Raw genomic sequence first — 16,722 nt, 5'->3', positions numbered from 1 at the left:
TTTAAATAAACAACCACTTGAAGCCCGGGCGGACGGCAAGTAGTTAAATTTATCAAGCAGTCATAGTGAGATTTATTCACAATGACTGCTTGATATAATTAAAAATTTAAAGAATAAAAGTGTAAAAAATGTGTAGAAAAATAGTGTAAAGTGTAGAAAAGAGATAGTAAGTATGTATGTGTATGTGTGTATATATATATATATATATATATCATTATATTCTAAAAATTAACCCCTTACAATGAGAATATGCAGTTGAGCTGCAGATTTGTTTTTCATTCTAAGAGGTTATTTTTTGTAACATTTAATCCCCCTCATGATGGCGATGTTCAAAGTATGTCGCTGTCACTAAGTGTGACATTTAATGATGCTTAGTGACATTGTATGCCAAGTGACCACTATTAGCTTTTAGAGAAAAAAAAATGAAAAGGTTAGCTTTTAGTTTTAGGCTCAGAGCACAGAAACTTTTCTGAAATCCTAGGGATGTGAGGTGTTTCCAAATAAAGGACAAATAAATTATTTTATTTGAATGCATTTTTTTAGCTGTGCTTTTTTTCAAAAAAAAAAATTAATCAAAGCTGAGGCAAAAAAGTGTTTTTTTCTTTTATTTATTTATATTTTATTCATCCTAAATGAGGCACTAGGCACACATATGTGATATACATATATAGCCGTATCTGTTGTCTAAAAAACAGTATATAATATGTGTGGGTGCACTTAGTAAGAAAGTCTATTACTGCCGTGGCAGAATTGCACAGCAAAAATCTAAAAAGCGCTTCAGTCATTAACAAACAGAAACTAAAAAAAGCTCAGTCATGAATGGGTTAACATACTGTACATATCTCCTTGAGGAGAAGCCAACTAACATCCTAAAGGGTTAAAGCATCAGTCTGAATGAGGATCTCCTCTCATCCAGACTCCATGAGGGGAATCTATGAACAATGGATCAGCAGGGCATGGCAACCAATCAGCTTCTCTCTTTCATTTTCAAATCTTAACTGAACAAACTAAAGAGAGAAGCTGATTGATTGCCATGAGCAACTACTTCAGGTTCTGTCTGCTCCAGAATTCCCCCTGTGTGTCATCTCTCTTATCTCACTGCAGGGCTGTAGAAAAGGATGTCTGCCCCTTACCACTGCTGCAGCCTGACCATTGATTCAGGGACTGTTCTACTGAAGACTCGTGATTCTTTGATTCAGTGTCCTGTTGTACTATTGATTCTGAACTGTTATACGTTTGTAAACAGTTGTTGGTTCTCAGTGTCCTGTTGTACTATTGACTCAGAACTGCTATACATTAGTAAACAGTTGTTCTCAGTGTTCTGTTAGCTGGCTGATTGCAGGGAGGGGCTAGCAGAAGCCGACCTCGCTCACTCTCGGATTACATTACTAGTGCTGCTGTCCTATTGTTTCAACACTAAACCCTTTCAAATGAGTCTGTTCAGTCTGATGATTCATCCAGTTCAACGAAAAGAATAAATTCCAAAGAACGATTTGTTCATGAACTGGACATCGCTAGTATATATGAGCATTTCCTTATGTCTGTGTACAGGAGCCCTTATCACTGTGTACACCAGAGGCTCCCATTAGTGCAGCCTGCAATGACATCAGCAGCTGGTTGTTCACTTCTCCTGCCTTTTCCCCGCCTCACACTGCCTACAAAACAGGGGAGGCTGCACGGCAGCCAGAGCCGTCCAAGCTCCAGGCCAGGGCAGGCCTGTGTGTGGGCTGGCAGCCATGCTGTGGGGTGAGGGCTTGCTGGTGTCTTTCTCCAGTCTCTTTGTGTTGGCATTACTAATCTCACGCAGTCCTCTCCTCTCCTGTCTGCTGGTCAGTGGCCTCTATCTCTTACTGCTCTTCTCCCGCTTCCTCCCTGTACCTGAGTCCCGGGCCCTGCATGTACTCAGACCCGCGGGCAAGGTGTCCATCATCGCCCACAGAGGAGGAGCCCACGATGGCCCTGAGAACACCCTCGCTACCATTCGACTGGTCAGTACATTCACCCTGTGACACCTTGCTCAGTATACCCGTCATGCTTTCTAACTTTCAGGAAGGGGGTTTATCAAAACTGGAGCAGTTGCCTATTGCAATCAATTGGCTTCTCTCTTCAGTTTGTTTAGTTGAGCTTTGAAAATGAAAGGTGGATGCTGATTGGTTGCCATGCACAGCTGCTCCAGTTTTGATAACTTTCCCTCTGTGTCTTATTGTGTTGTATAATAATATATTAGGCCATTAAGAAGGGATTTTAGAGCTTAGGCCCACACAGTGACTTCCTGTTAATGTTAAAATTTGTCAATTTATAAATTCACACTTCTTAAAGAAGAACTTTGGGGAAAATTGTTATTAACCCTTGCACTGGGGCTACCCATGCACTGCAAGGGTTAACTGCTCCCTCGTGTCTAGGGATGAAAAAAATATATACTCACCTGATCCTTAGAGACGGTTTGTTCTTAGGCCAGTCCCATTCTTCTCGCTCCCCCCTCCACTGCAGTGGTCTGAGGTCCCGTAAATCATCACATTTTATAGAAGGTGTATAGTATGTCAGGACACCAAGGGACAGTCCATTGCTGCAGTGGAGGAGGAGACAGGCTAGAGGGAGCACTGTTGCAGCTGACCAGCTCTGAGGATCATGTGAGTATAACTTTGTTATTTTCCTCCAAAATGAGCAGTTATCCCTTGTAGTGTGGGGTAGCCCCACTGCAAGGGTTAATATGTTTTCCCCAGACTTCTGCTTAAAGCATTTTATGTGCCAAACCAATTAAAGTTTTGCATGAGGATTCCATTATTTGTTGCATGATAATGTATTGTCCATGCATAGACATTCTCTTTTCTCCCTCCTGCAGTGCCCTCCTTGCTGTCCACCCATCCTTACTACTGATGGGCCGCACAGGCCCGAGTTGGGTTCAAACTCCTATCTGTCCCCAAAAAATGGTATAAAATTAATTTCAGTACAGCGTTGCATGACGGAATAAACGTCAGTCAAAGGACTGCAGCGCTGAATACTGAAAAATGGCCTGGCCAGGAAGGGGGTCTAAACACCTGGTCTTGAAGTGGTTAAGAGGGCTTATATGCTATTATATTATAAGTTATTGGCCATAGAAGGTGTATGGGGGTCCGGGTACTGCCCTGGGGGACAGGAATCCATGAAAAAAAAAACTTTTAAAGACGCAGTGATTTTAACATCACTTAAAGATTAACAATAAAAATGAAAAATTCCTTTAAATCTCGTTCCTGGGGGTCCTCTTAACCATCCTGTAAAGTGACACATCTGTACAATGTATAGACCCTGCTGCAGCAAAACTGACATATATATAAAGAAAAAAAAAATTTATTTTAAGCATGCAGTTCCCCCTCCCAAACAATACCAGGAATGTTAGAATGTTTTAAAAGCATGGGGTTCCCCCCAGACAGGGCCGCCGTGAGGGGGGTACGGCCGGTACGCAAGAAAGGGGCCCGGCGCCACCTGAGGGGCCCGGCCGGGTACCTTACATGAGTATAGGCCGACGGCCGTACAGGTGACTGGCAGGAGGTGGAGGCGGTCGGGCCCCCGCAGCACTGGAAGAAGCCGGGGCCCGCACACTCGAGATCCTCACCTTGAGTGCACTCTCTGTGCGGGCCTCCGGTGTCCCCCTGTCTCCAGTCTGCCTCCGTCCACTGCAGTGACTGACTGCACATTACATTTTAAAGATGGATGCTGCGAGTAGCGGCGGCCATCTTTAAACCTGGCAAGTGCCCACATCTCATTTAATATATTGCCGAAACGGCAATATATTAAAGGAAAATAATTCCCTGGTGGTCCAGTGGAGAATCAGTATGATCTGCATCTCTTGCTGATGGCTACGGTGCCATTCACTTCAATCGGACCGGAGCGCACTGCTTATGGTGTGAACTAACCCTAAGCCCTGCGTCCAGTAGACATTTTTTTTGTCACTTTGCTGCAATGAAACGAACGATACGAACATGAAACGGAAATGAACATTCGTACCGAATGCCGCTAATGAATTTCGTCCAAATCCCTAAAAACAAAATAACACAAAATCCGAACCAAAACAAGCTGAAACAAAACAATTTTTTCCCCGGTGCACATGTCTAGTGTCCAGCGTGTCACAAAGCCCTGCGTCCAGCGGGTAATGTGGGTGGGGACACGAGTGTAAGCTCCTCTGTACAGAGACTGATGTAACTGGGGGAGGACATTAGAGTGTAAGCTCCTCTGTACAGAGACTGATGCGACTGTGGGGGGGACATTAGAGAGTAAGCTCCTCTGTACAGAGCTTCCCGCCCCCTAAAGTGGAGGGGAAAAAATGTGGGGGTCCCCCCTAAAATTCCATACCAGACCCTTGATCCCAGCATAGGCTGGCAGGGCCGGAAAGAGGGCAGAGGGACGAGCGAGCGCCCCCCTTCCCTCCCACACAGGTCACATGCCCTCGGCACTAAGAGGGTGCTTTTCCAGGGGCGACCCTGGAAAAGCACCTTGTCTGTGCTGATGGGGACAACGGCCTCTTCCCCACAAGCCCTGGTTGTGGGGGTGCGGGCAGGAGGCTTATTCACATCAGGGTACCCCTTTAATAAAGGGGCACACAGATGCCACCTCCCCCCCTTGTGAATGAGAAAGGGGTAGATGCCTGTAACCTATAAACATTTGGGTGTAGCTAGCAGTGACAGCTAGCTCCACCCAACTGTTTACAGTTGTAACAGGGTGAGCCGTGATTGGGCAGAGTCATCATTACTTTTCCCAATCATGGCTCTCAATGTTCTCTGTGCCCTGATTGGGCAAAGTCTTGCACCTGACCTGCGGTCAGTTGCACGGCTTTAGCTGATCAGGGCTCACAAGGCACAGTGCCTTGTGTGGGGTGTGCGTACATAACAGTCTGTAACACCATTTCGCCACCATGGTCCGCCGTTTATGATGCGTTAATACCTGCTGCTAGTGTGTTTGCACACACACAGTGCTGATGCACCTATCTCGGGACAGCAGGCTTTTTTCATGGACGCCAAACATTCTAATTTCCAGCATGTGTCAGAGTGCCCACTTACATTGCTAGGCTCCATCAGAGTGCCCCTTTAGAATGTTTAACCCCATCGCTGCCTCGCATTGTGGCTGCCTCTGGTAGTTTGATACATGGTTTTGTACTGGTACATGCAGAACAAATCAGAACATGTAAATCCTGCTTTTTAGCAATTTTCATAGTTTTAATGGTGAAATAACTGTTGCACTTTGCTATAGAGGTGCTTTGTAATATTGTTAATAGGTGGTTTGGCAGATTAAACTACGATCCTGTCAGGAGGATTGCAGATTATCACAAAGGATGTCATTGTGCAGCTCAGAATACATTCCCCACATTGCTTTCTCAACTGATCACTGAGATAACTTATCTCAGCCTTTCACAGCTGTTACGTGAGAAGTTTTCTTTTTGCAGGTTATTAAACAGCCTCTGTGCAGCCGAGAAAAACAAAGAGATCTGCTGAGTAAAGTTAACTTGTGATAAAGCTAGTTTTATCACAGTTTATTAAACGTACACCCTGGTCTTGAAGTGGTTAAAGAAAAGGTGGCAACCCTAACCCTTGTCTGTTTCTATTTACCTCTGCAATGAAAGCTGGCACGGGTTGGTCAGATAGACCTGTTTCAGGTCTATCTGCTTTGTTAATGTTCCACAGACACACAACTCACACTTATTTTCTGCGCCATTAGTGCAGGAAGCTTTCTTAATTCCTGTCCATAGAACTGTGTAGTGTAATGGCGGTGGTGTTGCGCATGGTAAAAGGGCCAATATGACATTTCTAGTCCACTGATCTGTACTCATATGCAGACATCCATTACCCTGCTGTAGCTTCCCCTCACCACACAGATGTATGGTAGCCCACACTAAACCAATGATAGCGAACAATGTGAATGTATGCAACGAGAACGTGAAGACCTTGGATCTTCATGCCCCCATGTAAGGGCATCCTTTTTTTTGCATATACATTATTAACTTTGTTTTATTGTCAATGCAAAACAGTATTTTCATATTTTAAACATGTTATAATAGGACGTTCTATCTATATTATGTGAGTGTGTGTGTGTGTGTAGAGTGATCCACTGCTCACATTCAAGAACCAGATCCCAGCCTTGATGGTATCCCAGGCGGAGGCAATAAGCATGCTATCGCTTGTAGTAACAAAAGTTCAGGAAATACCGCACTCCACGGGATCGTCACCAGAGAAAATCTTTATTCAAATAGCAAATTACACAGTGTCCATTTCCTCCCCATATGTTCTCATTCTCTAACTCATTTCACCATTTAGGCTTCCTCATAGAGTAAGAGTCTATGGGGTCTATTCACGAAGCTGCCGAAGGATCTAGCCATAGCTTCGGCCAATCCTTCGGCTAGCTTCGGCCCCAGGACCCCTTCGGTTCAGTAGAACCGAAGGGGTGCTGTATGGGCCATTCACACTAGCCCGTACAGCTCCCGAACGTGGCCAAACGGCTTAGTCGGGCCGAACGCATATGCTTGAACAGCAGTGAGTAGCCTGCCGGAGGTTCGGCTCAGCCGATCCAGATGTTGGATCGGCTGAGTCAAACTCCTTCTGCACTTCGGGTCAGCCGAACATGCTGAGCATGTTCGGCCGACCCGAAGTCATGCAAAGTAAGCCGATGTACGGCTGATTTCAGCCATCAGCCGTACCAGCCTGAAGTGAATAGCCGAACAGTGTTCGGCTCACTTCACTTGGGGTCGGTTGTTCACTCGGCTGCCCTCGGCAGCTTAGTGAATAGACCCGTATGAGTAGAGTATTCTGTATTAGTAAGCCTAAATGAAGATCCAGTGGAGTGCGGTATTTCCTGAACTTTCTGTGTGTAGAGTGTTATACTTTTGTAAGGCATACTTTTCTGTGGTCCTTAGAGGCATTTATGTTTGTAACTCTTACTGCTGAGATATTTAACCACTTGCTACCATTCACCTCATTGGTCTATTGAACAAATTGCTCCCTATAGAGTAAGCTCTAGGGCTGCAACAACTAATCGACATAATCGATTATAATCGATTATTGAAAAAGTTGTCAACTTTTTCAATAATCGATTAATCGGCTTCTGATCAGTTGGCCCTGTTCACGGCTCCACACACGCTGCGCGCCGCACCTCTTCCCCACCTCACGCTCGCCGCTGCCAGACCCGCCCGCCCGCCTTCACGCCGCACCTCCTCCCCGCCTCACACTCACCGCCCGCCCACATCCACGATCGGCACAGGGACGCGGGGAGATGTAGTAAGGAGGAACAGGTGTGGGGGGATGACAGCCGCTGATAGACAGGTCCGATCTCAGAAGCAAGTTGCTGGAAGACTGCTCAGGTAAGCCTGCACTTTCCCACACATGGTGCTCTATAATGTATTGCTGGGATTTGTATTCCTCTATAGCTGAATATACATTGTGCTGTATATTATACAGAGCATTGAACCTCAGCTATAGAGGAATACATTATACACTGCTGGGTGCTCCTAATATAGCTGGTGGTATTCTGCATTGCGCTGTATAGAGGACTACAAGTCCCAGCAATAATACATTATACAGCGCAATGCGGAATACCACCAGCTATAGAGGACTACAAATCCCAGCAATAATACATTATACAGCGCAATGCGGAATACCACCAGCTATAGAGGACTACAAAACCCAGCAATAGTACATTATACAGTGCAATGCAGAATACCGCCAGCTATAATGTACTATTGCTGGGATTTGTAGTCCTCTATAGTCGGTGCCATTCTGCATTGAATGCTGTATAATTTTACACTTTCCTTTTCACTATATTGCACACCACTATTTTTTTTTTCTTTTCTTTTTTACTTCTACCGCTCCAAGCTTGCTCCTGTGATGGAGTGCAATCTCAATACAAACTAGTAGTCCATCACTGGAGCCATTTTTTAAAATGTATTGTATTGTTTATCCGATTAACCGATTAATCGAACTTAATAATCGGCTAACTAATTGATTTTGAAAATAATCGTTAGCTGCAGCTCTAAGCTCCAAGTATATATCAAGTATCAATATATGAACCATTTGAGTGCTGTGCTGTGTAAACAAAGGGTGCATGTCCATTAAAATATGTGCTGCATTATTGAATGAATGTGGTGCACTCAGAATGAATGGACAGCTTTAACATAACAAACCTTTCAAAGTCATGTGACTATAGATTGTGTAACTTTTGTTTTGCTATGTACGTATTGGAAATATCTTCTGAAAGTCTTCAGCGAATATATTAAACTAATGTCATCATTTCTTCCAGGCTGCAAAAAATGGTGCAACTGGGGTAGAGCTGGACCTGGAGTTCACCAAAGATGGAGTTCCTATTCTCATGCATGATGACACTGTGGAGAGAACTACAGATGGTTCTGGCAAGCTAAGTGACCTTACATTTTCTGAAATCCGAAAGCTCAATCCTGCTGCTAAACACAGGTTACGGTGAGTGTGCAGACGACTTGGATGTGAGAACATGTGGAACAGAGTTGTGTCAAAACTGATTTTAGTTTAGAAGCAAATGTACTCCGTTATATGTCAACAGGCTGTAACACAGGCTTCTCACATTACCCATTCATTGCATCTGCACTGCAGATATTTAGGTAAACCTGTCATAAGAATAATATTTCAACTGCCATTGCAGACCCTCGGAAAATGCTATCCAACTGGCTGTTTCATGACCCATTAGCTTTATTCTATTGAATTAAGCCAGTGGGTCATATAATTTGCTCTGGATCGGTGTCTGAGTCACTGATGCAGAGCAAGTATGCAGATGAGGGAAGTCCTTCTCTCCATGCTTGTTCTGAGTCAGAGTAAGAAAGCCATAGTAATGGCATGACAGCCAGGACGTTGTTGGGTGTCACACAGGGATGGGGGGCAGATTATTACAGAGAGATACTGATAATAAACATATAGGCGTTAAAGGAGAACTATGGGGTTAAGTCTTTTCCCCATAAAACTCCTTAGGGTAACGGGAGGACACAAACTAGCGTCCTCCCGTCACCCTAGGCTCCGTATAGCTCGCAGTATACTGAGACGCCGCAGCTGAAGCGGATCCCGACAATTGTGCCGGGATCCGCCCAGCTGCGTGACTGACAGCTGGCTCTGCCTATCTAAAGGCAGAGCCAGCTGTACCCTCCCCCGTCCGTTCCGCCAGTCAGCGCTGGCGGATCCGAGCGGGGAGGGTGGAATCCAGCCCCTCCCCTGTTACGGCAGAGAGCCGTGACAGGATCGAGAGGTGAGCGAACGCCGTTATGTGTTCGCTCACCTCCCGATCTACTGAGCCGACCTATGACAGTCTCATTGTCACAGGTCGGCTAGAACTATGAGGTGAGTGGAAAGCGCTCACCTCATAGTTCTCCTTTAATGGAGCCTAAGTGTTTACACAAAAAATTAGAGATATTGGGCTGACATTGCTGCTTAGCACCTTCTGAAAATAAGATTTGCTTGGCTGTTATGCTGATGCTTTGACTTTATTAATTTGAGACACTGGGTCATGACAAGTATACCTGTTGGAAAAGAGAGAGATCATTATCTGCATGCTTGTTCTGAGCCAGTGACTCCTTAATTTGAGGAAGCTGAACCCCCCCCAGGGAAAAAAAATTATCTACGGCCCTGACTCCAAGGACCCTCTTTAAAACTGAGAGTTGGGGATCCCGCTACTCACTCTGGGCTGGACGCTGTAGTATTACTTCACACCTCCACCTTCAGTTGGTCCCCAGTGAGTGTGTTCCATTATTGCTATTGTTTCCGCCAATCCATGGCCTTCTTATCACTGCAGACAACACTCCATGATTGCACAGTTCATACAACCTGATTCTTCCTAATTCATCTTCCAGGTTAGCACAGGAGAGATAGGATCCACCCACCTAAAACAGGAAACCCATCATCCACAATTAAAATAAAAGGGGTGCAAAACAGGGACATTGGACGTGTGTGTGTGTGTGTGTGTGTGTGTGTGTGTGTGTATTGCATGTCTAGGCTTGACCTCCTGGTTATCCTGATTTATGGGATCCTCCCTCCCCCATCTATCCCCGAGGTTTCTTACCCACCTTGAGGAAAAGCAACCATCCCCGGGTGCATATCGGCTCTGGTAGACTGGTTACTCACATTTGGTTCGGCTCAGAGTTCTCCTCTGCATTGCTTTGAATGGGGTTGTGGCCATCCATGCTCCCTATGCTGGCATGTTCTGGATATTCATATCCAGCAGCATCCTGGGCCTCCTTGAATGGACAGATATGAGATGAGTCGTGAGTACTCCTGGCACCAGCATCCACAGACGCCAGGGAGGGAGTGCAGCGCGCGGGGGACGGAGCCACAAGCAGTCGTGAACATGGTGTTCCAGCCAGCTTCCTCTGGTCGGCAGTGCTACACCATGCAGCCTGATTCCGCTGTGTCATTTACGGACACTAATGGTTCCAGGGTAGGTTGGAATTCTTCAGGGAAGTCTCCTTCCTCCTACCCCCATACTGCGGGCAGGGCACAGTGGGGGGGACACTTGGGAGGTGATGCAGCCTGATTGCGCTGTGTCATTTACAAACACTTCCGGGGGGCGGCGGCAAAGGGCTGGGGGGGGGTTGTGTACTGCTATTTCATGTAATTAGACAAGTGGATTATAATGGGGAATATTAGACTGTAATGTTCCCTATTATAATCTATTTCTCTGATTAAATTATTACAGACAGGCATAATGTGTGACCAGTGACGTGGTCACACATTTTAACGTAATCTCGCCCAGTTTTTCGGTGGTGGAATAGGTCAAGCATTCCAAAGCTTTCTCCGCTGTTCCAGGGCAGATCGGCATCGCATGTGCTGGAGAACCGATCTGCCCTGGAACAGCTGATCGGTCCTGAAATATCACTTCTATCCGACTTTGTGAGTGCGGTGGAATGTGAGATCGCAGTCGGAGAGAAGTGACATTTCAGGACCGATCAGCTGTTTCAGGGCAGATCGGTTCTCCTGCACATGCGATTTGCAATGTCCATCTGTCCTGGAACAGCTGGGAAAGCGCTGGAATGTTTCACCTATTGGCGGTCACACATTCCACTGCTGAAAAACTGGGCGGGATTACGTTAAAACGTATGACACGTTCTAACATAGTCACAACCTTTGATAGAACACCGCCATCAGGCGGGTATGGCTGGTACCCATGTGAGGGGTCTGGGGGGCCTCTTACATTGGTATCAACTGTACCGGGGCGGCATGGCAGAGGTGACAGGGGAGGGGGTGGAGGAGGCCGTCCCCCCCCCCCGTCTTGGGAGGGGGCCCAAGATAAAATCTTGCACCAGGGCCCTTTGGTTATTAGGCCCGCCACTGCTCTGCATAGTGCTGCAAGCATACTGTGGTTTATAAACGTTCATTAACATATGCAGATGTTGGACTTCTGATTGCACTAGCACAGTGCCTCAGGGCTAAGGAAGTTTTTTTTTTGTTGCCGTTAGCAACTATGATTTACTACCTGGCTGGGCTTGTTGTGAGTAGTGATGGGCTCGGGTGTGTTCGCTGCTCCACGTGCTGAGCCCGCCAGGAAGCTGACAGCGCCGCAGCGCCAATCACAGGCACTGAGACATTTCCCGATCTCTGCATCTCGTACGATAATTGGCAGGTGTATGGGCACCTTGAGCCGATCCATTAATTGTATTGGCCTGGGAGTGTTTGCCTCACAGGTGTGGGGTCTTTACTGATTGCTCTGGTTACAACCTTCGGTTTTCTTGTACAACTCGAGTGTACAGCGCTTTCTCAGTCCATGATGAGGGCCTTTTCTAGCTGGATTACTACAGCTTTGTCTCACCTGGATAGAAGGTATATACTGTATGTATAAACATTTGGGGTTAGTTCACACCATAAGCAGTGCGTTCCAGTCCGATTCTGGCCGGAATGCACTGCCTTGCATTGCGGCCAGCTCACTTGTTTGCCGGCTGGAGGGGGCATGGCGTGGCGGGCCATTGAAGTGAATGGCACCGTATCCACGCCCTCCGGCCGCCCTGCGGTCGCCTGCATGGGTTCGCAAGGCACATTGTGCCTGCAGTGTGGTCCGGTGCGATCAAAATGTTGCAACCACTTTTTTGATCGCACCGGACTGCACTGCAGGCACGGATACTTTAAGTTCGTATTTAGAGCGTAGAGATGTGCTTAACGATTTTTAAGATCGTCCCTTAATAAAAGAAACGGTGCAGAAAATATACAGGAAAAGATAATAAAAGGAGACAAATCTCTCTCACACACACACACACACACACACACACACACACACACACACACACACACACACAGTGAGGATTTACTTCACATGGTAGCACATTCAGTACACTGCCACTCACTTTTCACTTTGTTAGGGCTTCTTTGCCCACTTTTATTAACGCTCAATTCAAAAGAAAAGTCCATACAGGTGTTCCCTCGCAGGGGTTCTCAAACATAAAGAACTGTTTTCTGTCAACAGTTTTCAGTCTCACCGACTTCAAGTTGGTCCTTTAACCTAAACGTCCACTGGCCACACAGGCGGATTGCCACACAGGAAGATTGCCACAAAGGCTGTTTCTTTGCCACACAGGCGGATTGCCCCACACAGGCTGTCTGCTCCCCAGTCCACCAGACACACAGTCTGGTTCTAGGGTGGGGCCCTTCTCTTAGGAGGCTGGGACTTCTTGTAGAGGCCCTAACAAGCCAGCTAGCTTCAGCTGGGCTTGTTACCTCCGAGCCTCCAGCACTCTCAGCACTTCCCCCTAGAGGAAGAACTTCATTAGTACACCTGAACACAGACATACCCACCTGCCAGCTGCCACATATCCCCCCCTCTTGTTTCAATCCCGGGGTTGGAACACAGGCAGCCAAGAAAAAGGGAACCCTACACCAGGCATTCACATTCCCCTTCTGCACAAAGCGACTCTCTCTCCGAGTCACTGCTACACTCCTTTGGGTTTTACCTAGACACACTAAACCTTTTTACGCGTGTGTTTCCACCAGCAACAAATGCGGCGAAATATCTGGGGTCTAAATAGACCCCTGACATTTCCCTTTTGAAATAGAAAAAGAAATTCAGGACATAAGTCCTCAATTTCTTTTTCTGCAGCCCCAGCACTCAATGAATGAGAAGCCTCAGTACAGAGGCTTCTCATTCATTCACAAACTAATGATAGTAAAAAAAACTCATTAGTTTCTGAATGGGGAGGAGCCTCTGTAGTGAGTGCTAGTCCCCATTCATAAATTCTTGAATGAACAGGCTGTGATGTAGATCGCAGCCTGTTCATTCATAACTGGGGACACATAGTACTATGTGTCCCCAGTTATTTACAAACACCGGAGTGATCAGACGATCACTCCGGTGTTTGCTCTGCACAGAGGGATCGTTAAATATCATTGATATTTAACGATCCCCCGCTCGGCCACGCTACACAGAGCCGCTGTCATCCAAAAACTGACAGGATGACAGCGGCTCGGATCGGAACACCGCTCGGCCATCCTGAATTGCGGCCAGCCGCCGCTCGTTCCCGGGACCCCCCCGACGGTGATTTTTTAATGGATCCCCGCTGCCACAGACCCTACAAGCAGTGGGGATCCATGGAGTCCCTCATCCCTCCCTGGGATGGCTCCAGGGAGGGATGAGAGACTCCAGATGCCGGCGGCCGGCAGCGGCGGTGCCGGCGGGGGGGGGGGGCCCGGTATTTTTGATAATAGCGGTCATCAGCGGCTTCTGAGCCGCTGATGACAGCTATTAATTTAAAGGGGACAGTCTGCTGAACAGTTATACTATAAGCTGATGGTCGCTAAAGCGACCATCAGCTTATAGTAGAACTGTAAATGCCAGGTCCGTATGGCATACTGACCTGGCCAGCTGGAAGCACTTTTGTAGGTCCGTATGCCATACGTCCTTGGCAGCGAAAGGGTTAAACACCCCTATACCATCACCTGTCTCTCTGCAGTCCATTTCTGTGTAATCTCCCAATCCATCTTTAATTACAGTCTCTAACCAGTCACTCAAGGTCACTTGGGTACTAATTCCTTGTTGATCATCCTCACCATGTCCACTGGCAGTCTCATGGTAGACACACTCAGCTTCTCTACCAGCTGTCTCTGCATGAACACCACTCGTTTTCTGGCAGTCAACTTCTATGTTAACCCCTTCGGTCTTTTTGCTAACGGAGTCCTCGATTCCTCCATCCCACAGCTGACCTACCCCCGCTTGGCAGTCATATGCTGTCACTTTTCTAGCAGGTTCTCCCCTGATATCCCCAGTAAGGTCACTCTTTTCCCTACTTTTACTCACATGGTCATTATTAATCAGAGCACTGTCTGTAGGGGGACCACACCCTGTGGAGCAGTGATCTCCCATGGTAACCTCACAGTTCACTATCTCTACTGGCAACTGCTCTGAGACTTGACCTTCCTTAAATGCAACTAAATCATCATCATCATCATGTTCAGTTTTGCTTGGCAATACAACACTTTGGTTTATTGTTGGGGTCTCGGACAAGATTTCTGCCATTTTCTCATCATTATTCAGCGCTTCTGACTTGTGAGAGAAATCAGCTGCCTCAGCATGCATGCCCTCTTCTATAAGCTGGGTAGCAGCCCCTCTGTCTAGAACAGCAGAGATATTGTTCACCCCATTATTACCATCAGAGCCCTGTCCCATTATCGCTAACATCTGTTTTGCGAAACCATCCCAATCTATGCTATCTGTGTTCCATTGGAAGGTACTCGGCAGTACCAACCCATCCATCCAATGAGACACAGGTAGCTGAGCAATATCCCCATTACTCATTTCATCATTTACAACATTATGAATCACATTTTTTTCCATAGCAGGTTGGGTTACTTCCTTTTCAACATAAGGAGCCGGAGGCTCTTCCAGCAGCCCCTGCATCATTACATTATTGTGACCCGTCATAGCAGCACCACCACTATCTTTAGGAACCTCCTCCTCTAACCTACTGGGCCCCACTGAGGTTTCCAAAGATATCTTAGCTGCACCAATCTTGGTCGCTACCACTGGCAACACATTTTCACCACCACTATTATTCAACATATTATAGCTGGCACTTTTAACACTTTGTAACCCAGAAGTATAAATTTTCTGATCAGTATCAAGTGTCAAATCCACACGTGTTTTTAGCTCTTGCCTCCCCATTATCCCATGCATTATGTAGGGGCAAGTCTCTCTCTAAATATCGGGTGGGTTGCCCAACTGGCGACACTCCCACGCCACACACAGTGTTAGTCAGTCTCTGTAATGACTGTATTATCAGTCCCAGCACACAGCTCGTTCAGTACAGTCTTACCCACCACCACAGGTACAGAATTGATCTTCATTTGAGTGCGTTGCTGTGGATAAAACTCTCTTGCTTCTTCTTTCTCACTTTCACCATATGACCACAGGGTGAAACCATGATAGGCAGCACGTGCTCAACACTTCCTGCAGGCACAACAGGAATTTTTCCTCTGTTGCCAGGGGCGACAAACATTTCCTCACTATAGAGTGGACTTACAGGAACATCTTGTTCAGCAGCAAAAGTTCCTGTATTACCCCACAGCCCAGGGCACATCATAATACCATGCCCAAACTGACCACATTCCAGGCACGGGCATGGCCGGCTCGTATCATAAAAACGTTCCTTCTGGCGATTGCTGGCAGGCATAACCTCACACCGATCTTGCAAGGAACGCTGAACCACCTCTCCTCTGTAGCTTTTCCTTCCAGGTGATATTCTTTCATTAGTTGCTCTTCCATTAAACAGCCTTTCTTGTGTTGCTTTGGGAAATAACACTCTCCCTCTTGGCACGCACTGGCACTCCTGGCTGCGCTGGACTCTCTCTCCAGATGGCACATTCTTTCCGGTTGCTATGGTAGATGGCACTCTCCACCTGGACACTTGCGGTGTCTCTTGGCTGCTATGGATCCTCTCTCTAGGCATCTTTGTTTGGCTCCACTCCTCTGCAGGCGACCTCCATAGCATGCAGTCAGCAACCCTGCGTTCACTGGCGTTGCTACTGACAACTGCATACCTGCGGGACCTCTGTTCAGCCCCTCGCTCTCTCCACATAGTCATAGCAGGCTTTTCCACTGCAGTAGCTGGAGTTATCGCTGCCAGATGTCGCTTGCACCAGTCCACAGCAGACTCACAATCTGGCCCAGCTTTTTCTGGCACCTGGGTAGCTTCCACAGGCGTTGACCACCCCTCCAACCACCAAACTCTTTCAACCTTTTTTTCATAAGTCTTTTTTCTTTGACCGCCGCATCCTGGCAGACAATCGATATTGTGCAAAACACAGCACCTTTGCACACGGTTTCACAGTCCACAGAGACATTTTTTAGAGCCTAAAGGGGAACTCTTCTGCGATGTTAAGACTTCTCAGTTCCTCCTTGATGTTTTAGAACCAAAGAGCCCTCTCTAGCTAGTTCAGCATCTTTTTGTCAGACCTTTAGGAGCCGGCCCCTAGGGCAGGGCTGGGGCTGGAAAGCAGGTGGAGGATGAACCTTTATTTTACACTATCACCGCCCAATTCCAAATGATAAAATGTAGCTTATTTTTGTAACTCATGTTTATGACTTTTGGGTGAATGTGGGGTTGCCTGGGTCGTTACCTCTACCAGACCTGCTCGTGTTTATATTATTTTGTCCGCTCGTAATAGATGAGAGCCTGGTGCCATGCCTTTAATTAGGGGCAGCTATAAAAGGCTTAGAGGCTCACTTCTGCTGGGGGGGGGGGGGGGGGGGGGGACCAAAGGCAAACGC

General features: G+C 46.9%; 1 protein-coding gene across 3 annotated transcripts in view; it reads left to right on the top strand.

Moving 5' to 3' along the window:
• The first annotated feature begins 1,653 nt into the window (after window positions 1-1,653).
• The window catches only part of GDE1 (glycerophosphodiester phosphodiesterase 1), a 35,900-nt gene continuing 20,831 nt past the window's right edge, over window positions 1,654-16,722 (top strand). For 2 of the 3 annotated variants that reach the window (XM_018558472.1, XM_018558471.1), the window contains exons 1-2: window positions 1,658-1,988; window positions 8,260-8,435. In XM_018558472.1, coding sequence (XP_018413974.1) covers window positions 1,737-1,988; window positions 8,260-8,435 — 428 coding nt within the window. In that variant the 5' untranslated portion in view covers window positions 1,658-1,736. Of the gene's footprint in view, window positions 1,989-8,259; window positions 8,436-16,722 lie in introns of all 3 variants that reach the window. The other variant, XM_018558473.1, reaches the window with a different exon arrangement.

Source organism: Nanorana parkeri, unplaced genomic scaffold (assembly GCF_000935625.1).
Source record: "Nanorana parkeri isolate BGI_ZX_2015 unplaced genomic scaffold, ASM93562v1 scaffold341, whole genome shotgun sequence".
NCBI lineage: Eukaryota > Metazoa > Chordata > Amphibia > Anura > Dicroglossidae > Nanorana > Nanorana parkeri.
Note: the sequence above shows the minus strand (reverse complement) of the source record. Positions and strands in the feature narration are given on the sequence as shown.